This window comes from Vicugna pacos, chromosome 11 (assembly GCF_048564905.1).
Source record: "Vicugna pacos chromosome 11, VicPac4, whole genome shotgun sequence".
Lineage (NCBI taxonomy): Eukaryota > Metazoa > Chordata > Mammalia > Artiodactyla > Camelidae > Vicugna > Vicugna pacos.
In genome coordinates this window covers 27,006,798-27,027,309 of record NC_132997.1, presented here as the reverse complement: position 1 = coordinate 27,027,309, position 20,512 = coordinate 27,006,798, and the positions used below count along the sequence as shown (strand labels likewise).

The 20,512-nt window shown below is 52.8% G+C and overlaps 1 protein-coding gene across 1 annotated transcript in view; it reads left to right on the top strand.

The window, feature by feature from the left end:
- Window positions 1-7,606: 7,606 nt before the first annotated feature.
- The window catches only part of CAPN9 (calpain 9), a 45,645-nt gene continuing 32,739 nt past the window's right edge, over window positions 7,607-20,512 (top strand). Inside the window, exons 1-4 of the mRNA XM_006212366.3 lie at window positions 7,607-7,819; window positions 14,909-14,978; window positions 17,790-17,908; window positions 18,977-19,110. Coding sequence (XP_006212428.2) covers window positions 7,607-7,819; window positions 14,909-14,978; window positions 17,790-17,908; window positions 18,977-19,110 — 536 coding nt within the window. The remainder of the gene's footprint in view (window positions 7,820-14,908; window positions 14,979-17,789; window positions 17,909-18,976; window positions 19,111-20,512) is intronic.

Sequence of the window (20,512 nt, the reverse complement as noted above, 5' to 3'; positions counted from 1 at the left end):
AAGAGGTAAGTTCTAGAACAGAAACTAAAGAGAGAACTTTGGTTGCCACCTGGGATTAGCGTAAGCTTTAAGGAGAATCTTTACTTTTGTCTATATTTTTTTTAATTAAAAGGACATTTTGTACATATACTGCTTGGATAATTAAAAATTTAAATTTTAGGAAAACAAATACAGTAATTGTACTATAGCCAAGATAAAATAATTCTTGCCATTAATCATTCTATCCATTGGCTTTTGGTTCCTGGCTGCCGAAGGAAAACGATAACAATATAAAAGATTACATAATATTGTCTAATGAAATGAAACAGGTCAGTTGTGATGTTTTATTTTTACTAAGCTCCCAATATTAAATACTATGCAAACATTTATTTCTTATAGTACTGGAAGCTCGGTCATCTAAGATCAAAGTGCCAGCAGATCTGGTGTTGGGTGAGGACCTGTTTCTTGGTCCATAGAGACGGCCATCTTTTCACTGTGTCCCCACATAGTGAAGGGAGCGGGGAGCTTTCATGAGCCTCTTTTATTAAGGGCACTGACCCCACTCATGAAGGCCCTGTCCTCAGGGCCTGACTGCCTCCCACAGGCCCCACCTCCAGATAGCATCAGATTGGAAGTTAGGTTTTGACTTACAAATTCGGGAGGCACATAAGCATTTCAGCCTCTAGCATGTGACGCAAGGACTTCTGTGACCAGCCTCTTCTGGTCAGCCGAATGTTTCCATGGTTTGTTCAAATTATAGCATGCATTTCATTCCTCTTTGTGACTAATGCTCCACGGTGTGGATATGCCCCATGTTTTTATGGCTCCATCAGCTGATAGACACTTGGGCTGTTTCCACCTTCTGGTGAAGCCGACTGTGAATAATGCCGCTGTACACGTTCAGGGACAAGTTTTTGTGTGGACATGTGTTTTCATTTCTTTTGGGAATATGCTTAGGAGTGGAATACAGTAACTGCTGTGAAATAAAATTCATCTTTTATGGCAAGACAAGAAAAGTTTAAACATAGCAAAATTCTTATTGGGGAAGGTAGAGCTCAGTGGAAGGGCACATGCTTAGCATGCACGAGGTCATGGGTTTGGTCCCCACTACCACCATTAAATCAAAAAAAAAATAATAAATAGACCTAATTACTTCCCCCAAAAAAATGAAGTAAAAAAAATTTCTTCTCTGCCCTTTGGCGCCCTCTCTCCCTGGATCGCGCATGCTGTGTCTGCGCTAGGTGTGGACCAAACCGCCCCAATCGCCAGGAACATCCGCTCAGCCACAAAGAGCAGCATTCTCCCAGTGCCAGAGAGACAGCTCCTTAGAAGATAACATTTCTCCTTGATCTTGTAAGGGGCCACAATGATGCTTAGATCTGCACTGTGTAGTGCATCATTTAATGTACAACCTTCTGTTTTAAAACACTTACATAACTGTACCTGGTCTCCTAAAGGTGGAACAGTTCTGAGATGCTGTTCCTAAGCTATTAGCCTCAGTTTGGCTCAAATAAATTTTTCCATTTCTTTCTTAGATCTACTGATTAATTTTTCATCAGCATTGTTTAATCGTTTGAGGAATTACCAGACTGGTTTCCAAAGTGGCTACACCGTTTTACACCCCTCCCAGCTCGTGCATTTTTAAATCACCTAAATTAAACAGGAAATTATATCTATAAATTATTAACGTTTATAACATAGTAACTGAGCTCGTTGCCGGAGCAGTTCACGCTGCAGCGCTCCGACGTAGAAAAGCCCTATCAAAAATAAGCGATTATTATGTTACTCTAAGTCCTCATGGCTATGATTGACAGTCAGTGACTTTATACACGATCTTTTCAAAGGAAACTAAGCTAATAAATTCGTTTTGAAAGTTGGACCATAAAGATTGCTATAAGGTTTTATGAAAGCCGTTAGCTCAAGGGAGAAAAATAGTTCTTATCCTGAGCCATTCATCCTCACGAACACAGCATGTCTGCTGCCTGGCACCGCCTTCCCAGAGTCGGGGCGATGCATCAGTTATGAGAATCGGACAATGGGGTGTCAGAAGAGGAAATGGAAAGTGACAAAAGAGAAGACACATGAGCAAATGCTCCACATAAACCTTCACTGCAAAGGAAGATGAGAATTAAATAAGATCTATGTCACATAACCAAATATGCACCCGTGGACGCAGGAGATAGCTCCAATGAGATTTTAATTAAATCAATTATTTTAATAAACCCAAGAAAGGTGTACTCAGAGTATCTCCATCATGAAATCTATCATCTATGTCTACCTCTATAATGAATATCTATAATGGAAATTTTTTTTAATTACAGCTCCTTCTGCTTCATGAACTTTGACCTCCAGCAGCAAAGAACATGATTTGTCAGCCGTTATTCACATTAGTCACCTCTTGTCGCTGTACCCCTGCTTGTGTGCACCGACGACATTGTCCGTGCTCCCTGTGATCAAACACGACAGATGCCCGATCACTAATATTGTTGATCATAGGCTGCATGTGAGGAGAAGGTATCTTTTTAAATTATGATTATCGTTCTGTGTTATGGAATCTCAAAAATTACAAAAACGTAAGAACTGGAACCCACATGGGAGATAATTTTTTTTTGACATACAATTGATTTACAACGTTGTGTTAGTTCCAGGTGCACAGCATAGTGGTTCAGTTATACACAGATACGTCCTTTTTCATTCTAGGCCATTACAAGATAGTGAATGCAGCTCCCTGTGCTCCACAGCAGGACCTTGTGGTTTATCTGTTTCATATACAGTAGTCTGTATCGGCTAATCCTGGACTCCCAATTTATTCCTCCCCCTTTGCCCCCCTGGTAACCATAGATTTTTTTCTATGTCTGTGAGTCTCTTTCTGTTTTGTAAATAAGTTCATTATGTCATTTTTTCAGATTTCACATATAGGGGATGTCAAATGATATTTGTCTTTCTCTGTCTGACTTACTTCACTTAGTATGATCATCTCTAGGTCCATCCATGGTGCTAGAGGTAAATGGTTTTTAATTCAAGGGGAAACAAGCTCACTGAAGAATCTGGTGGGAAATGCGGACTTTCTTCCCTAGAAAAGTGAATGGCGACCACAAGCAACATCAGGGTTGCTAGTTAACTACCCTTGGTCCACCTTAACCAGTAGGGTGGTAAGTGACAACCAGAGACTCTCCCCTGCAGGATTCTCACCGAACAGATGTCCTTAGAGTCTGCAGACGGGGCGGAAAGAACCCCAGGTGAAGGAGGACCTTTGGAGCTTGGCCCTTCTGGGGCAGGCACACAGACTGCCTCCAGTGGCAAACGACAGTTGCTAGTTTAAGCAGAAAAACCATTTATTTAGGAATATTAGGGTGCTGACAGTTCCAAAGGGAGCCAGAGACTCAGGCTCAGAAAGAGCATAGCCAGACGCAGTACTCGACCCCATCAGGAGGCTGCTTTAGCGGCATGGAGTTGTCACTGCGGCCAGCAAAGACCTTGCTCCTCAGTCGACATGCTGAGCTCACGCCAGAAGCTCAGCACCCAGACCAGAGGGACCAGATGTCTCCACCTGCCGCTCCGCACATGTGACGCGCACACTGAGTTGCTTCCCTCCTGCTTCTTGTGGTCGCGAGTGTCTGATGAGCAGAGCCACGGAGGCTGAGCCGCCGGGAGAAGCTGGGGACGAGATCAGCTTCCAGCCCTGGGAAGCGGGGCTTGTGACATGGGGAAAGTCTCTAATTGAGAAGACGGACACCAGGCAGTCCAAACACAGCAGCTTTCACTGGCAAGGAGAGGGTGGCTGAGGCGCACTGAATGTCAGAGGGGCTCCTCATCAGGGGAAAATGCTGGACTCCAGCTGAGCCAAGGGGAGCAGCGATGGTCCCCAGAAAGAAACTGAGGCACAGTTTACACAGCCATGGCCCTTCCCCAGAGGGCCAGAGATACATAAGATTCCTCCTGTTCTGCCGCTGTTGGAAGCAAGAGAAAGGAAGGCCATGAGTGGGAGAAATGGACCTTACAGGGCGGGTAAACTTCCCAGTGACTGCTGATTTTCAGAGAGAGGATTTGAAAATGAAAGAGCGTGTCATACAGCAAAATTTAAATAGAATTTTTTAGTACAAGACGGAAGGCTCCAGAACAAGAGGAGCAAAAATATACAATTAAAAAATAAAAATTAGAACTTTTGCACCCTAAACCATGCAGAGTAAACTCCCACTCTGCCGCGCCAGGGTTCAAGTCGCCCTATCGCTGGACGTCGCGGCTGCCTACAGCCCCTGAGATCAAACAGCAGGGAGAGTGGGCTGCAGGGCCAGGACAAGGAACCAGGGAACTTTTGTCCTTTTGGAACACTGGAGTTTTAGAGTGGAGCTCCTTCTCAGAGGTCCAAGGGCAGTTTCACCAGGTGTCAGCCTGGGCCTCAGGGACAGTGGTCTAGAGTTCACTGGAGAGACTAGTCTTTGTGCCTCCAAGCTGGAATCCCTCTGTGGTCGGACAACTGAGGCCCAAGACTGGGCGGAGGGCGTGGGGGGGTGGTCTGGGTGAGTGTCTGAAGATGACCTCTCACCCCGAGATGCGATGCCTTTCTGAGGCTCATTCCCACCAAGGAGAAGCTGCTCTCCTGGAGGGAACGAGGGGACAGCCCAGTGGGGGACGTGGGTGTTCCAGAGAAGGACAGACCCCAGGGGAGCAATGCAAGAGTCCCACCCGGTACCCAGGTTTACTGAGACGAACTTGGGAGGTGGGAGGGGGAGCCCTAGCTCTCACTTTCGAGGCCACACAGTGACACTCAGGACCACAGCTGAACCTCCTGTGCCAGCACAGACTTCGGGGAGTGGGGCACAGGAGGAGAGGCAGAGCCCACCTGGGACCACGACATCATTGCTCCCATCTGAGTTTCAAGCAAGACTCTCAGGTTTACAGCGAGGCTTTGGAAAGCTGGGCCGTCAAGCAAGAGCAAAGGATTTTTCTGAGAATCCACAAAATGACATTTGTTAAAATCAAGATCAAAGCTTGGAGGAGTAACCGGAGAGTACACCGTAAAGCAGATTGCCGGGGGAAAACAGTCACAACGTCAAGTGCATTCCCATCTGAGAGTGAGAGCCCTCTGGGGCCAGGGAGGGGCCCCGTCCCCCGCAGGCCAGCAGACGTGGGCACCTGGGGAGGTCGGCAGCTGTGGCAGGAGGGCAGGCCGACCAGAGGCCCACGTGGAGAGCGGGGGGGGGGAGAGCGGAGGTGGCAGACACCCTGCAGACAGCGCTGACCCTGAGACGACTTGGCTTTGGCCTTGAGAGTGAAGGAGAAACTGACCGAAACTTACTGCATTGGACCGAACACCTGCAGGGGGCCAGGATAGCTGCGTGCTCCGTGCAGGTTTGTTGGCTTAGGGCCACGAGGAAGCAGGGACTAGAAAAGACGGAATTGCATTTCTGTACACACGGATGCAGGGCGTGACTTGTGGGACACCCGCCCCACACTTACTGCAGAAGCTGACGTTTCTCCCCCCGGGTGTGCAGAGTCTCTCTGCCCAGGCCATGAGTGCCACTCACTGGTACACAGAGGTCGGGTGGGAGGGAGGTGGCCAGGAGAGCCAGTAAGAGAAGAGGGCAGGGTGTTCCTTGCTGCAGGAACGTGCTGCACCGGGATCCTATGGCAGACGGACCGGGAGCCTGAGAGAGGAAGATGGGGCACCTGGTCCCCAGAGCTGGGACGATGGCCTGGAGAACACGGGTGCGGGGTGACCTCCAGGAAGCTAGGGGATAGCTAGACCCTTTCAGTGTATTTCCCGCTCGCAGGCATTTCTGCTTTAGTCACAAATGATAATGCAGTCTTTGATTACCTAGTAACTAAAATAGGGCTTTAAATAAAAAGACAGGTTTATCAAATCCACAGGGAGACCACACGGCAGCACAGGGCCCCTGCCTGGAGAGGTGTTTGTAACGGGCACAGCATAAGCGCATACATCCCTGGAGCCTGGAGACAGTCCAGCATCACATAAACCCTTCATGACATTGAGATTTTGTTGAATTCCACTTCAAGGTTCTTTCCCCTAGCCTCAAGGGTGTTTGAAGGGGAAATTCTGAGAAATCTGGGCTGGCGATTGTTTCCCTGACCAAGGTGTCACCAGAGATGGATGGCCCTGGTGTCGTCGCACCTGTCCCCACGGCTGTCCTCCTTAATCACTCGGAAACAGAGCTGTCAGACAGGATCCGGCAGCTCCACCATCTCTGGTAGAGAATCATTCCCGAGTCCTCAAGTGCGTGGTCCAAGAAATACAGGAAGCCTTTACTAGAGGCCGTGAAAGAGGCTCAGAAGAGGGGTCCCGAGAGCTGGGGTCTGGGAGGCGGGAGGCTGGGGGGCAGACAGGAGAGGGAAGGAGGCAGCTACAGCTCCTGACCCTGCACGTGGACCCCGCCAGCTGCTTTGTTTCCAGCATCCCACTGCAGCCCTCAAGGTCACCCCATTGTCCTGATGCACCACAGAACCAGCGGCAGAGGGCGCCCAAGGCCACCCCAGGCACAGTGGGGAGTCCAGCCCAGGTATCTTTAACTCCAATGTCTCTACATCCCTACCTATGCAGGGTCCGCTGGACAGAAAGTGTGTGGAGCCAAGTGAACATCCCTAGGAACTGGGGGTCATACAAAGACTCATGTCAGAGGCTTTAACTCCACCATTAACTCCATCCCCCTTGACTCCAAACTCCAACTTAGACCAGTGAGCGAATCGCACAGAAACCATGGGAACATGCTTAGAAGATGAGAGGCTTCACGCAGTGGTTATATTTCTATTAAAATGCCTCCACCGAACGTCATTTCTTCTCAAACATGAGACCTTAATGTAGAATTTGACAGGGCAATGAATTTTATTAATATGTCTGTTTTTGCAAATGTTTCCCAAGGCCAGCTGCCGGGAGTAACAGAGACAGAGGCATCGTGCCCTGGAGGAGGCGGGGCGTCCCCGGTGAGCCATCAGCTCTGGCTGCACGGGGTCCCGCCCGCCTGCTTTTGTAAGTGGAGCCTGCCCCGCACACGGCCACGCTCTTTCCTTCACGTAGCATCGTGGATGCTTTTGCTCCGCCATCCAAAAGCTGAGGAGTTGCAGCACAGATCGAAGGGCCCACAAAGCCAGAAAGACTTACTGTCTGGTTCTTTACAGGGAAAGTGTGCCGACCCTGCTCTAAATCAAAACAAGACAGGCTGTGAGAAAGCTGTCCCTGTAATGAGGACTACTGTGATTCACCAAGCTCCTTTCCAACTCAAGGACTCCGCAGTTCTCTGGTTTAAGACGTGATTCAAGATCACCCTGTGCCCCCTTCTCCAAGCAAAGCCAGCGCTGCCTGCCACCTCCTGGACCAATTTGGTATCTTGCTCTCTTTCCCCACAAAGTAGCCCTCTCTCCCCCACCAGGTCTCTCCATGCATCAAGCAGAGGGCACTGCCTCTGCCCAGAACTGGCCCAGCCTCGGAGCTCCCTCTGCACCTAGGGGAGCCCCTGGGAGGGCAGAGGGCCTGTGAAAGTTTGCCATCAGGGCGTGCCCCATTTCTGTCTAACAGGGAGGTGCCCAGGAAAACAGGTGGAGGCCAGGGGCCACTCAGTCCTGTGCGCCCACATCTTGCTGCTTCCCATCCATCGCTGGCCTGAGGACAGCCATGCCTTACCTCTACTCAGCCCCAGAGCCTCAAGAGCCTCCCACCCCCAAGGACGCCCGCATCACCCACTCCTCCGGCCAGAGCTTCGAGGCGCTGAGGCGGGCGTGCCTGCAGACGGGCGTCCTGTTTGAAGATGCAGACTTCCCAGCTAACAGCTCCTCTCTCTTCTACAGCGAGAGGCCCCAGATCCCCTTCGTGTGGAAACGGCCAGGGGTGAGTGCTACCAGGCGCGGTGGGGTCAGCAGATAGGGGGTGTGTGGCTCAGCTGCCCAAGGAGGGGTCAGCAAGGAAAGGACGGGCTGGGAGGGGTGGGCTACGCACAAATGGGACTCAGGCACACCTGCCAGATCCGCTGTCTAGAAGAACTGAGGTCTGAAGGCAGGAATGATGCCCCGGGGACAACAGGATGCTCCCCCCAGAGCCCAGAACCCGGGGTCAGAGAGGATCTTGTCTGTAGGTGGTAAGTGGGAGGCAAAGCTTTATCTGGAAGTGTCAGGTGACACGTTCCACCAGCGCCCAAGAGAAAACAGGCAGAGTCAGGTGGGAGCCAGCCCCCTCGCAAAACCCCTTGTGCTGACGCTGATGCATGTGAGGTGTGCAGGGGCTTCAGGCTGGAGCCCAGGGTGCTTGGTGAGGATAGAAGTTCGCTGGGCAAATGTTCAGGCCACGTGCAGTGGTCAGAAGGCATATGAAGCATCGATTGTCCCCCCAGACTGTGTGTCTCCCTTCCTGGGGGTGGGGGCAGGTAGGGGGCCAACATCCACACTACACCTCCCCGCACCACCCACAGTCTGGAGGTGCTGGTCCCAAACAGCACCAGCTGGTGCCCGGGATCGGGAGTCAATATTTGCCAAGCTGGATGAGTCAGGGCTCCACCTCTGACCGGGTGTCGGCTGGTCCTCCTTCCCCCGGGTGGGCCCTGGTCTGGGCGTGGCTGCTGTGGGGCCAGGGTGCTGTGAGCCAGGCAAAGGATACTGGACCAAAAGGGACCCTGAGTGTTGGTGCCACTCTGCTACTAATGTGTCCTGTGACTGTGGTCTTGTCATGAAAGTTGCCTCAGTCACCTCACCTGTAAGGTGTGAACTATAATGTCCAGCACACAGAAGGTGTACAACAAAGGACAGCTCTTGTCCTCACTGCGATTCCTAGCACCATCACCACCACCACCACCATCACCTTCACCACCATCACCACCTTCACCATCACCACCACCACCATCAACCTCATCACCACCACCACCTCCACCACCATCATCACCATCACCACCTTCACCATCATCATCACCACCTTCACCATCACCACCACCATCACCTTCACCACCATTACCACCTTCACCATTACCACCAGCACCATCACCACCATCACCACCTTCACCACCATCACCATCACCACCATCACCACCATCATCACCATCAGCTCTGAATCTTATCTCATGGATGGGTGGCACAGGGTTCACCACGTCAGCCTCTCCATCTCCCTACATTAAAACAATGTTGGTGTTTTAACTAGACATGTCTATTTTATTTTTAAATTTTATTTATTTTATTTATTTAAATGGAGATACTGGGGATTGAACCCATGCATGCTAAGCACTCGCTCTACCACTGAGCTGCACACAACCCCCACAACACGTCTATTTTAAACCAAAAAACAAACACAAAAACCTCTGGGCTTTTCAGGGCCAGGCCCAAAGTACACACACAAGCTGTTATTTACGCAGCGGTGAGCTCCTTATTGCTGCTTCCTGTTGTGGGCCATGCATGCGCGCGTGCGCATGTGTGTGTGCGTGCACACCTACATACCGTGCTGCCCTGGGTCAGGCGTAAGCTGCTTCTGGTTGTCTAGTATTTTCCAACGAGGCTGTCATGGAACGGCTAAGCCTTCCTTCTGAGAAATTCCTGTAGTTTCCTTCGCTTGTAACTGATCTCCCTGCCTCCTGTCTTAGTCTGTCAGGCCGCCCCTGCTGCGTCCAGGGGTCTGGCCATCCCCTGCTCGGCGCCCTCAGTGGGCTCGGCATTGCCCAGGATTGAGGCCAGGCTCCCCCACAGCCCTGTCCTGTGTGCAGCCTTCCCTGATCCCCCAGTCGCCTGCAGGACCCCAGGGGATCCCAGCTCTGGGAGGTGGTCCTCTTTACCCCTGATGTCCTCTCAGTGTGGCCCCGAATGGCGGACGAGGCCCCCACCCACAGCCCTGCCACTTTGGGCCCTTCTACTGTCTGCCGAGGGCTGAATGGTCCTTTGATTTCTCATAGCTGTGCTGCCGTCCTTCCTGAAATGGAAGTCACTTTCAGAATCTTCTCCCCTTTGCCTTGTCTGCAGCTGAGATCGCCCCCTCTGTCTTCATTCCCAGAAGCCCCCTCAGGCCAGGCAGGGGCTTAGCATCACGTCCCAGACACCTGTGACGTCAGGAGCACGGGGGTGATGGGGCTGAGGTCCCTTTCACAGGATGGAGGCCCACGGTCGCTGGGATGGGGACGGGAGGGAGCAGCAGGGAAGCAATGAGTTCCAGTGTCCCTCCACAAGCCTCTGAGGTTCGGGTGCTGCTTGCTTTTCTGCTCAGCACGTCTGTGGTGCCTGTCCCAGCAGCAAGAGCCCGGCCACCCGGTGAGAATGTGACAGGGGTGGGCGCCATGCCAGCACCACCTTCTTTCAAACACAGCTGTGCATGGGGGCGGGGGAGTGGCACCTGAGAACAAGCAGAACCAGGAAAGTCAGGGGACATCAGGGAGTGCCCACCTGGGCCTGGGCGGGTGACAAGGTGAGGGCACCCAGTGGTGGGTCTGCACCAGGCCTCGTGGAGAGGGTGTGCGTCTCAGTGAGGAGGGTGGGGGTCTCCCGGCCTTATGGGCCACAGCCAGGGTGCAGTCCAGCTGAGGGCCTGCCTTCGGGCCTGTAGCCTGACTCAGCTCCCAAGTGCCCTGGCCTCTTTTTTCTCCCAGACTCTCTGCCTGGTCCCACCTGCCTTCATCCATGCCATTCCTGCCTCGACTTCTCAGCCTCAACCCAGGACACGGCCCCCTGCAGGCACGGGTACCCCTCTATCCGGGCCACATGGCCTGCGTCTCCCCATGTGGCTCCTCCCACTCCCCAGAGGCTGGCGCTGCCCCAGGACACCCACTGGACACACAGCTGGGGTCTGCACACGGCTGTGGATCATAGGGCTCAGCTTCTCCAACCTTGTTAGAAATGTGGCTTTTCCCTTTTCAGTATATTTTTATTGAAGTCTAGTCAGTTTACAACGTTGTGTCAGTTTCTGGTGCGCAGCACAGTGCTTCAGTCACGTGGGAACATACGCATATTCGTCCTCATAGTCTTTTTCGCCATAAGTTACTACAAGATATTGAATATAGTTCCCTGTGCTGTACAGTATAAACGTGTTCAGCTTTTCCCCCTTTAGATGAAATGCTTCACAGGCCCTGAAAGCCAACATTCCCGGATGCTCAGCCCCTGGTCCTCCAGGAAACCCACCTGCTGGCGCCCAGGCTGGCCTCCCTCCCTGGGCCCCTGAACCACACTGTGGGGTCACCTCCGGTCTGGGGAGATGCCTCTGATCTTCCTCTCACAGCACTGTAGCATCAGGGGAGCCTCATCCTCAAGCCTGCAGACAGCATTTCATGTGAACAAACACACCTGTGGGCCCCACACACGTATGCAGGACACCCAGGCACACGTGCCACACACCGGCGCATGCACACAGGGCACACGCACTCCCCATGCCTGCACGAGTCCCACGGTGCACACGGGGGGCACCCACACCTGACCTGCACCTGCCGGCATCCATGCTAACAGGCATTTAACCCCCGCTCACAGCTCACGCGCGCACAGAACCCCGAGACTGGTACACAGATGTACCGACCCACAGCAGCGCTGGACAGTCAGACATCCGGGATCTCACCAGTTTGTACACGATGGCTAATTTGCATTCACTTGGTGACAATTTCTGCATTTTCACCTTTGGTGTTTTTCTCTATCCATCCACAGTTTGATGCAATTTGATAAAATTCTCCTGGATGAAACCAACAATTGTAAGATGGGAGCTGGGAGGCGGTGGCAGCTGCAGGCGCAGTTGGTGAAGGTGGGGATTCAGGCCAGCAGGAGGCGGCGGGGGTGGGGGGCGGCTGACAGCTGACAGCGAGGGTGGGGAGGAGGGGCCTCCACGCCCACAGCCCATCCGGCACCAGGAGGCCAGCGTCTGGCCCCATGCAGGGCTGGGATCTGCTGGTCTTCAGGCTCCATCTCCATGCACCAGAGGACTGGGAGCAGAGCTGGTTCAGGTCCTGGGGAGACTCCCCTGAGAGGGGCTTGGCTGTGCAGGCAGCGCCGTGGGGACTCCTGGGGTGCCCTTGGGGGCAGGGGCTCCAATACAGATTTGGCAACCAGCCAAAATGTCCCAACTGGAGGAGGGTGGTCTGTGTTCCGCATGGCAGATGAGGACCCAGCCGGGAGAAGTTATGCCTGCCAGATCCCTCTGCTGACCAGAGAGGGCTTGCTGGGACCACTCCCATTGCCCTCAGTGTGCCTTTCCACCTGCGGATGCTCTTAGGAGCCAAGGTCAAGGAGGAGAAAGCGCGTGGTGGGGGCAGGTCTTCACGGGCAAGACGGACTCGGAGGAGCCACCTCGCATTTTCAACTGCCTGGCCTGCCGTATTGGAGATGGGGGTCAGCTAATGCAAGACTCCTGAGGCTGCCAGGGCAGAGGCGGGAATCCAGGGCTGGTGTTCAGGATGCCCATCAGACCCCAGCCAGACAGACCTGGGTTTGTGGTACACGGATGGCACAGCATACTTCAGAAACTCTCCCAGCTGAGTCTGCTGAAAGATTTTTAAAACTAACCAACCCACGGGCTGGTACATCCTGGAAATGCAAAGAGAGTGCCCTCACTTTACACTTCAGCTCTTTGTCCCGGGGATTCCTCCTCCCTTCAAAGGCATCAGTATCCTCCTCTGGTCCTTCAGAACCCAGAGCAGAGGAGAAGCAGAGTCCTGGGGAGCTTGAGGAAGACAGCTCAGGACAAAGCTCTTCCCCAGGTGCCCGTCCACCCAGATCAGGTGGGGAGTGGCTGCCTCCAGCCCTGCTTTCTGGAAATAGGTGGGGAAGTCTCTGACTCACTGCACATTGGGACCCAGTTAAAGTGATGGGGCGGTCGCTGTGTACAGAGCTTCCATCCGCGTCTCCCCATTTGCCAACTCCCCTTCTTGGACCTTTACATGATGCCCCTCAGCTCCCACGTCCCCGGGGGGCACCCGCCAACCTATCCGGCTGAAACACCCCATTGCTCACCTTCACTCTGTCCTGGAGCTCAAACTTCCCCAACTTGAACGTCTGTCCCCTTCTCCAGGGTCTGTCCCCAGACACTCAGCAGGCACTTCCTCTTACTCTTTGCTGTAGCCCGTGCTAGGGAGTGGAGCCTGGTCCCCCATCCCTCCCCACAAAAGGAAAGAAGATACAATTCTTACGTAATTGTTTTCAAACACTATTTGTTCGTGTTTTATATGTATCCCCCTATATTATATATATATATATGATTATATTATATGGAAATACATGATGATGTGTAATATATAATAAAATACAGAATGCACTTTGATACAATTATCTGAGAGACGGGAGAGGGTATATAACTCAGTGGCAGAGCGCGTGCTTAGCACGCACAAGGTCCTGGGTTCCATCCCCAGTACCTCCACTAAATAAATAAATAAATAAACCTAATTACCTTCCCCCCCCAAAACAAATAAATAAAAAAAATTTTTTAATTATATGAGAGATCAATGCACGTAATCTCTCACATATAGTACAGATATATGAAAAATTTCACCAAAACACATATTTTAAAAAAGAAAGAAGCTGGAGGTGGCTGAGGGGGGATTTGTGCTCTTTCCCAGGCACTGGCCTGTGGTGTGTGTATTACTTCACTCTAAGAGGTGGACGTTGAAGCCCACAGGGGCTCAAAGCTCCCAAGTGCGGAGCTGGGACTTGAACTCGCAGCCCCCAGCTCCCAGCCCAGGCCCTGAGCGGCAATGGGGGAGCCAGCAGGGGCGGGGTCTATCTGGCCAGAGGGCGGCATGGAGGCGTGGCTCAGAAGGCAGGACCTCTCTCCAGGGGTGTGACTTACCAGGGACAAGCCCAGAGCTGCTTCCCTTCGAACCAAACAGCAATAACGCAGGAATTAAGGGGGAAAAAAACAAAACAAACAAACAAACAAACCCGCCTGTGTGGAACTGGTCCTCAGGTCGTAAAATACGACCTGAAAGGAAAGAAGTAACCAGTTTGCCCAAGAGTATCTTCACTCTCTGCGTTGTCTCAGTGACTCCTTGGCTCCCCCTGCTGGCAGGAGAGTTTGCTCTGTAATAACATGAGGTTTCTTGACACTTGGGAAGAGACGAGAAGGAAAAGCACTGTTGAGGTTTATTGATCACATTTTGAAGGTTAAACATCCACAGTGATTTTTAAGGTTGTGACTGGCGGGTAGGGGTGGGAGGATTAGGTTGTTTGGAACATGACACATCTTTGTAGGCGGTGCGCCAGTAAGACTGGAAGGGGCTTTAAAGTCAGGTCATGGGTCCCTGACGTTCACCAAAGTCGTTTCTCAGGTTACTTAAATTTTTTTCTCTCTCTCAATACCTAGAAACATTATACTGCTTGGTGTTAAAAACATCTTTACATAACAAAACTGTAACGGTTTTCTTTAGCTGTCCTATATAGAAATAGAAGTAGAGATTTTCCTCACAAAACATATGGAAGTAAATGCAAATTTTTTAATTGAAATATAGTCAGTTACACTGTGTCAGTTTCCCGTGCACAGCATCATGTTTGTCATAAATACACATACATATATTTGCTTTCATATTCTTTTTCTTAATAGGTTACTATAAGATATACAGAAAACCTTGTTATTTATCTATTTTATATATAGTAGTTAGTATCTGCAAATCTCCAACTCTCAATTTATCGCTTCCCACCCCCTTTACTCCAGGTAACTGTAAGTTTGTTCTCTATGTCTGTGAGTCTTTTTCTGTTTTGTAAATAAGTTCATTTATGTCTTTTTTTTTTTTGGTTCCACAGATGAATGGTTTAAATGTAAACTTTTCATTGTACTCTGTTAACATAAAAGTTGTGGTCAAATCCACAGGGTATAGCATCATGGCTGCCTTTCAGCTCTCTTTGTCCTTTCTTGGGGGGAAGAAAATCAAATATAGGGAAAAAGCCCCCTGTGCCGAGAAAGGAGAGAGCCCCTGCGCCTTCTCTGTCCTGTCGGCCCACCATGTGGCAGGGCCTCACTCTGATAATGCTCTCCTTCTTCCAGGAAATAGTGAAAAACCCAGAATTTATTCTTGGAGGGGCCACCAGGACAGATATCTGCCAGGGGGAGCTTGGTAAGTGTGAGGGGACAGGGCTTGGAGAGATGGGGTTGAATGGACAGCCCTGGGGGGGTCCATTGGGAGCAGAAACAGGTCCCTGAAAATCCACAGGGCACAGGGTTTGGGACAACACTACTGCTGCCACCCTCTGCCCCCTCCCTCCCTCCCACCTCCCCAGTCTGGTCCCTGCTGAACGGAGCCACTGACTCCAAGTCCCCTTCGCCCTCATCCCCCTCCTGGCTGGGTGGGGTGGGGGCGGTGACAGATGCACCTGTGGTCCAGGCTCGCAGCCCAGGAGTTTACAGAGAACAGAGGATCCGGGCGCCCTGTCTTGGCTCTCTTACACTGTGACGGGGGCGGACACTTACATGAACTCGGTCACCTGCCAGGCACTCCAAGCACACATGGCCCCATTTCATCTTCCCAGCCACTCCCCCGGTTTTACAAATGAGAAGCCAAACCTGAGGGAAGTGAAATGACTTTTCCAAAGTCACGGGAGGGGTGGGTAGGCAGAGGCAGGATCCCAGCTGGCTCTTAAGCATTGTGCCACCCTGCCTCCCGGGGACTCATACTTTGGGGGAGCCCTTGCCCCCACCAGAGCAAGACAATCTCCTTCCTGTTACTGACTTGAGGGTGTCCCCAGGCCAGTTAAATTGAATCCTGCACTTTAGAATTTGGTCCAAAATTGGGCTAGGTTTACCTTTATCTACAGAAAAAAAAAGAGGAAAAAAAAAAAAGAGAGAGACCTGAAAAACAAAATACCAGTGGAACAAATTCACAGCCGAAGTTACCACCGTGGTCTTATGGTTAATGGTCTTATGGTTAAAGTGGCCCGAGCTGGAACCTCCCTGCTGAGTGACTGAGCTCCCCAACACAGAGCCCGGAGGCCACAAACCTGGAGTGAGGACAGCTGGCAGGCAGACAGATGGTGGGTCAGAAGTAGGTGGCAGACACAGGCAGAGAGAGGCGAGAGAGAATTACACACGCTAGCTGTAACTGATCTTTCTAAGAGACAGTGTTCACATTGGCCTTCACTTACCGAGGTTCTCCCTGTCCCTCCCCAAGCCTCCCCTTTCTCGACCCGCCTCTCCCTCTGCCTGCCCTCCCCGCAGCCCCCTCCATTTCTCCACGGTAGAAAATTCGGGGTTGACCTCCTATGGGTTTGTAACATTGGTGTAAACATGTATCACCAAGTTCATATTTAACCTTGGTTGCGGGTTGATTATAAATTTTATTTTGTAACGCTTTTATGGCATCCAATACTGTTCATGACATATGTGTACCCTATGAAGGAACACAACCAAATGTCCCTGGCACCCAAAATAAGAACCAGAACATCACCACCCCGTCGCCTGCCCAGCCCGCCCGCGACACCCTGCGCACCGCCATCCATCCAGCTGTCCAGCAAAGCGGCCCTCAGGGGTCCCTCTCCTGACCTGTGGTGGCCCATCAGTTCCACCCGACAGAGATAAAGCGATCTGGTTTCCCCCTTTGTTTTAAATTATGTCAATAACATTGGCATCTGACTCTCTCCCTTCAAAAGCTCGGCGCATTTCTGGCTGAACAGACACTGAATGCTGCATTTGGAGGCCAGGAAAAGAAAAACACTTCCCTACATGGAGAAGAGAGGGGCGGTCAGCCCACAGCAGGGGCCGCTCTGTCCAACTCTTGCCTGCCCTGGCCACCCCAGAGCGGAAAGCAGGGACCGCCACCTGCAGGGCAGTCAAGTTCGTAGAACAAATGGCCTTGAGAGCCTCCAGCCTGTGTCCCTTCCCCTCAGCCCCGCCCCAAAGCCGGACCCAGCTGCCAAAGACCAGCCGATGCATTAGAAACCGGGGTGGCGTGGGGACGACAATCACGCCTCTGGCGACATCCTCGGGAAGGTCAGGGGCAGAGGGACTCCGAAGTGGCTTTCTTGGTACTTGACCCTCTGTGAGTCCCTTGCCAGCGATGGCATCCAGAAGGGGTCATGTGACGATGCCCCAAGTTCCGTGGACACGGTACTTTCCAGGGATGTGAATTCTGAGGAGGACAAGTGTGATGGGGGTTTGAGTTCCATTGGCAGTGCTGCTATCTACTGAAAGCAGATCTGGGAATAAAAGTGAGCGGTCCTGCCCGGCTGGTTAGCTGGACACTTCCAGATCCCTGCTCACGCGTGGTTCACAGGCAGCACCTAAACATGGCTGGGCACAGTGGAGGCGCTGGCTCCATCCTCACCACGGGCAGGTGGATGCAGCGGGAGTCTGGGACGACACAGATGAAACACTGTCTGACTTTGACTTCGATTTGGAGCTTTTCTCTGGTTGTGGGTTAACATGGAGACACAGCTGGGGCAATGAGTCAACAAATCTTGAAAATGGAAGATAATTGAAAGCAAATACCCACGGAGCTACATATTTGCATATATATATATATATATATATTTTTAATGGAGGTACTGAGGATTGAACCCAGGGCCTCATGCATGCTAAGCACACACTCTACCACTGAGCTATACCCTCCCCACTAGTCTTTTTTTTTTTTTGAGGGGGGAGGTAATTAGATTTATTTACTTATTTATTGACTTTTGATGGCAGTACTGGGGATTGAACTCAGGAACTTGTGCATGCTAGGCACACACTCTACCACTGAGCTATACCCTCCCCTTCAACAGCTGGGCAGCAGAAGAGCCAGGAGGGGAGGCAGAAGGGAGGACGGAGGTATCTGTTGGTCATTTTTTTAAGTGCAGAAAAGACGTGGCCACATCTGGAAGGCCGCACACCCGCGCTGGCCTCGAGGCTTCCCATTTCGTGTGACTTGGTGGTGATGACGGCCTTCCCTTCGCAGGTGACTGCTGGCTTCTAGCTGCCATTGCTTCCCTTACGCTAAATGAAAGGGCGCTGGCTAGAGTCGTCCCCCCGGACCAAAGCTTTGGCCCCGGGTACGCCGGGATATTCCACTTCCAGGTAAGGGGGAACCGTGGCCAGGGGACTGGCCTCTTAGGGGCCCAGTGTGACGCCATGGCCCCTTCGTGCCATGGGAATCCTGAAAGGAAGAGCCCCGATCTGGGTGAGAGCTCGTCCCAACCACATCCAAGCCCCACGTCGTCAGGCAGTAGCCGTAAAAGCGTGATGGCCGCCCTGCAGGCATTCTGTGGGAACCCTTTCAGGAAGCACCCAGGAAAACTCAAAGAGCTATTTTGGAAAATCAAGGGGGCCAATTGTTAAGGGTTTTAGTATGTGGAATTTCTTGGGCTTTAAGCATAAATGGTGTAAAATAATTATGCATCTTGGATACTGGAGTGTTTCTCAGAAACTGAGAGATTCTCCTTAGGAAAGAAATACAGATTTGGAGACGTGAATGAGTTTCAAAAACTGACAACTGAGAGGGTCCCCTAGAAAGCGAGCCCTGAGCGCCCCTCATCCCACCCCGCCCTCGCTCCCAGGTCTGGCCTGGCTGATCTGCACGCTGCCCCACAGTGTCTCTGCGGACAAGCCACAAATACCCCCGAGAAAGCCTGAGGTGACACGCGTGGGAAGGGAGAAGCCCCAATGGGGCTGGCGGCATTCTCCCGGCCGTCTCCCCACCCTGCACACAGCGCTGGGCGCATCACCCAGAGCCCCGAGGGGCGTATTCCCTAAGTGCACGCAGCTCTGCCAGGCGCAGACTGGCCCGGTCTGGTTGGGCTGAGGCACTGACAGTTGAGGTTCAGTATCCCCAGCAGCGCTGAGGGTCCCGGGGCCACGAGGGACCCTCCTCTCTGCCCCTGTTCCTCCTATCGATCTGCCACACGCACACACGCACGTACTCGTGCAGACATGCACACGCTCACGGAGGGAGAGGTGGAGGCCTGGCTGCGAGCTGATCAGACCTGTCCTGCCTTCGATGGGGACCCTGAGCCCTCAGCCGGGGTTTCCCCAGGACCACGGGGCAGCTGGGTCTGAGGGAGAGGAGGCGGTGTTGTCAGCGTCGGCAGGTGGGCCTGGCCTCCCGAGGCCCAGCGCCCACGATTCCCGCCTCCACCCCGGCACCAGTTCTGGCAGCACGGCGAGTGGCTGGACGTGGTGATCGATGACCGACTGCCCACCTTCAGGGACCGCTTGGTGTTCCTGCACTCCGCCGACCACCGCGAGTTCTGGAGCGCCTTGCTGGAGAAAGCCTACGCCAAGTGAGTGTGGGCCCACCCCCCCAGGAAGCCCGGCGCCACCCCAACCCCCCCCCCGCCCCCAACCCCTGCATGCCGGCTTTGCTTAGAGCTTCTGCAGCGCGGGAGACGGGCTCTGGGGGCGCAGGTGCGCCGGGGCCCACCTGCCCAGGGGAAGTCAGGGTCAGGGATGGGAAAGGAGCCGCCGGGACAGTCTTCCTGTCAGGGCCCAGGGGTGCCCATCCTCCGGCACTGTGGTGAAGTGGTGGCACGTGTCCCCGTTTGTCCCCTGGGTCACAAATCTGGCCTTTGGAAGAGCAGGGAGGGCAAGTGGAGGGAAACGCTGGATGTGTGGACAAAACCTGGCTCCCCAGACTCCCCACCCTGCGGTGGTAGCTCAAACACCTGGGTTATTAACCACGTGGATAGTGAGACATCAGTTTTTACCCCTTCAGAATGCTCCTTCTTTCACTTTTTTAAGAAAACTGGTAAAATGTACCATTTTAACCTTTTTTAAAGGATACGGTTCCATGGCGTTAAGCACGTTCCCACTTTTGTGCAACCGTCAGCGCCATCCATCTCCAGAACTGTTTCATTTTGTAAAACTGAAACTCTGAGCCCATTAAACACCGACTCCCCACTCCCCCTCCCCCGCCCTGGCAGCCACCTTCCTACTTTCTGTCCCCTTGGACTTGACCAGCCCAGGAATCTCGTAGAAGCAGAATCGAGAAGGCCGTTTTCAATCACTCAGCCCTAGCACCAGGTCCCTCCAAGGACCCTCGACTTCCAGCCACCAGCTGGTCAGCAAGAGGCCACAGCAGCCTGACTTCTGTGCTCAGGGCACAGCAGAGCTCCCCCAGGAGTCCCTCTTGGGCTCAGCCAAGATCTTCAAGCTGTGGGGATTCTGATCTCAGAGACAGGAACCAGGAAGCATGGTGGTGCTTGTACCTCCAAGTGGGGCATCCAAATGGCAAAATAACGTGAAAGTGAAGCTCAGTTGACCCTGAAAATCATCAGGACAGGGTTAAAGCCATTAAAGGAGAGCCAGAGGTGGCCGCCTTGGCCGCTGCCCCACCCAGGTCTGTGCAGACACCCTCAGTGCCACCAGACGGGCGTGAGGTGGGCATGGGGGCCTCGTTTCCAGGCACAGTGGGGAACCCAGCCCCAGCTCTGCCCCTCGCTGAGTCCCCCCTCCCCATCCAGGAACCTTGGGGGAGCCTCCTCAGGGCCAGCTGGGCAGGTGGTGGCTTCGTTCTCAGTAAACCCAGCAATGGGCAACCCACCCATACAGCTGTGCGAAAGGCGTGGGCCAGGCTAGGTTTCCTAAAAAGGAAACCTTCCGTTCTGGGGTCATTAAAAGAGGCCAAACGCGGTTTGGGAGGACACGTCATCACAGCACACAAGCACGTGGAAAGACGCCCAGTGT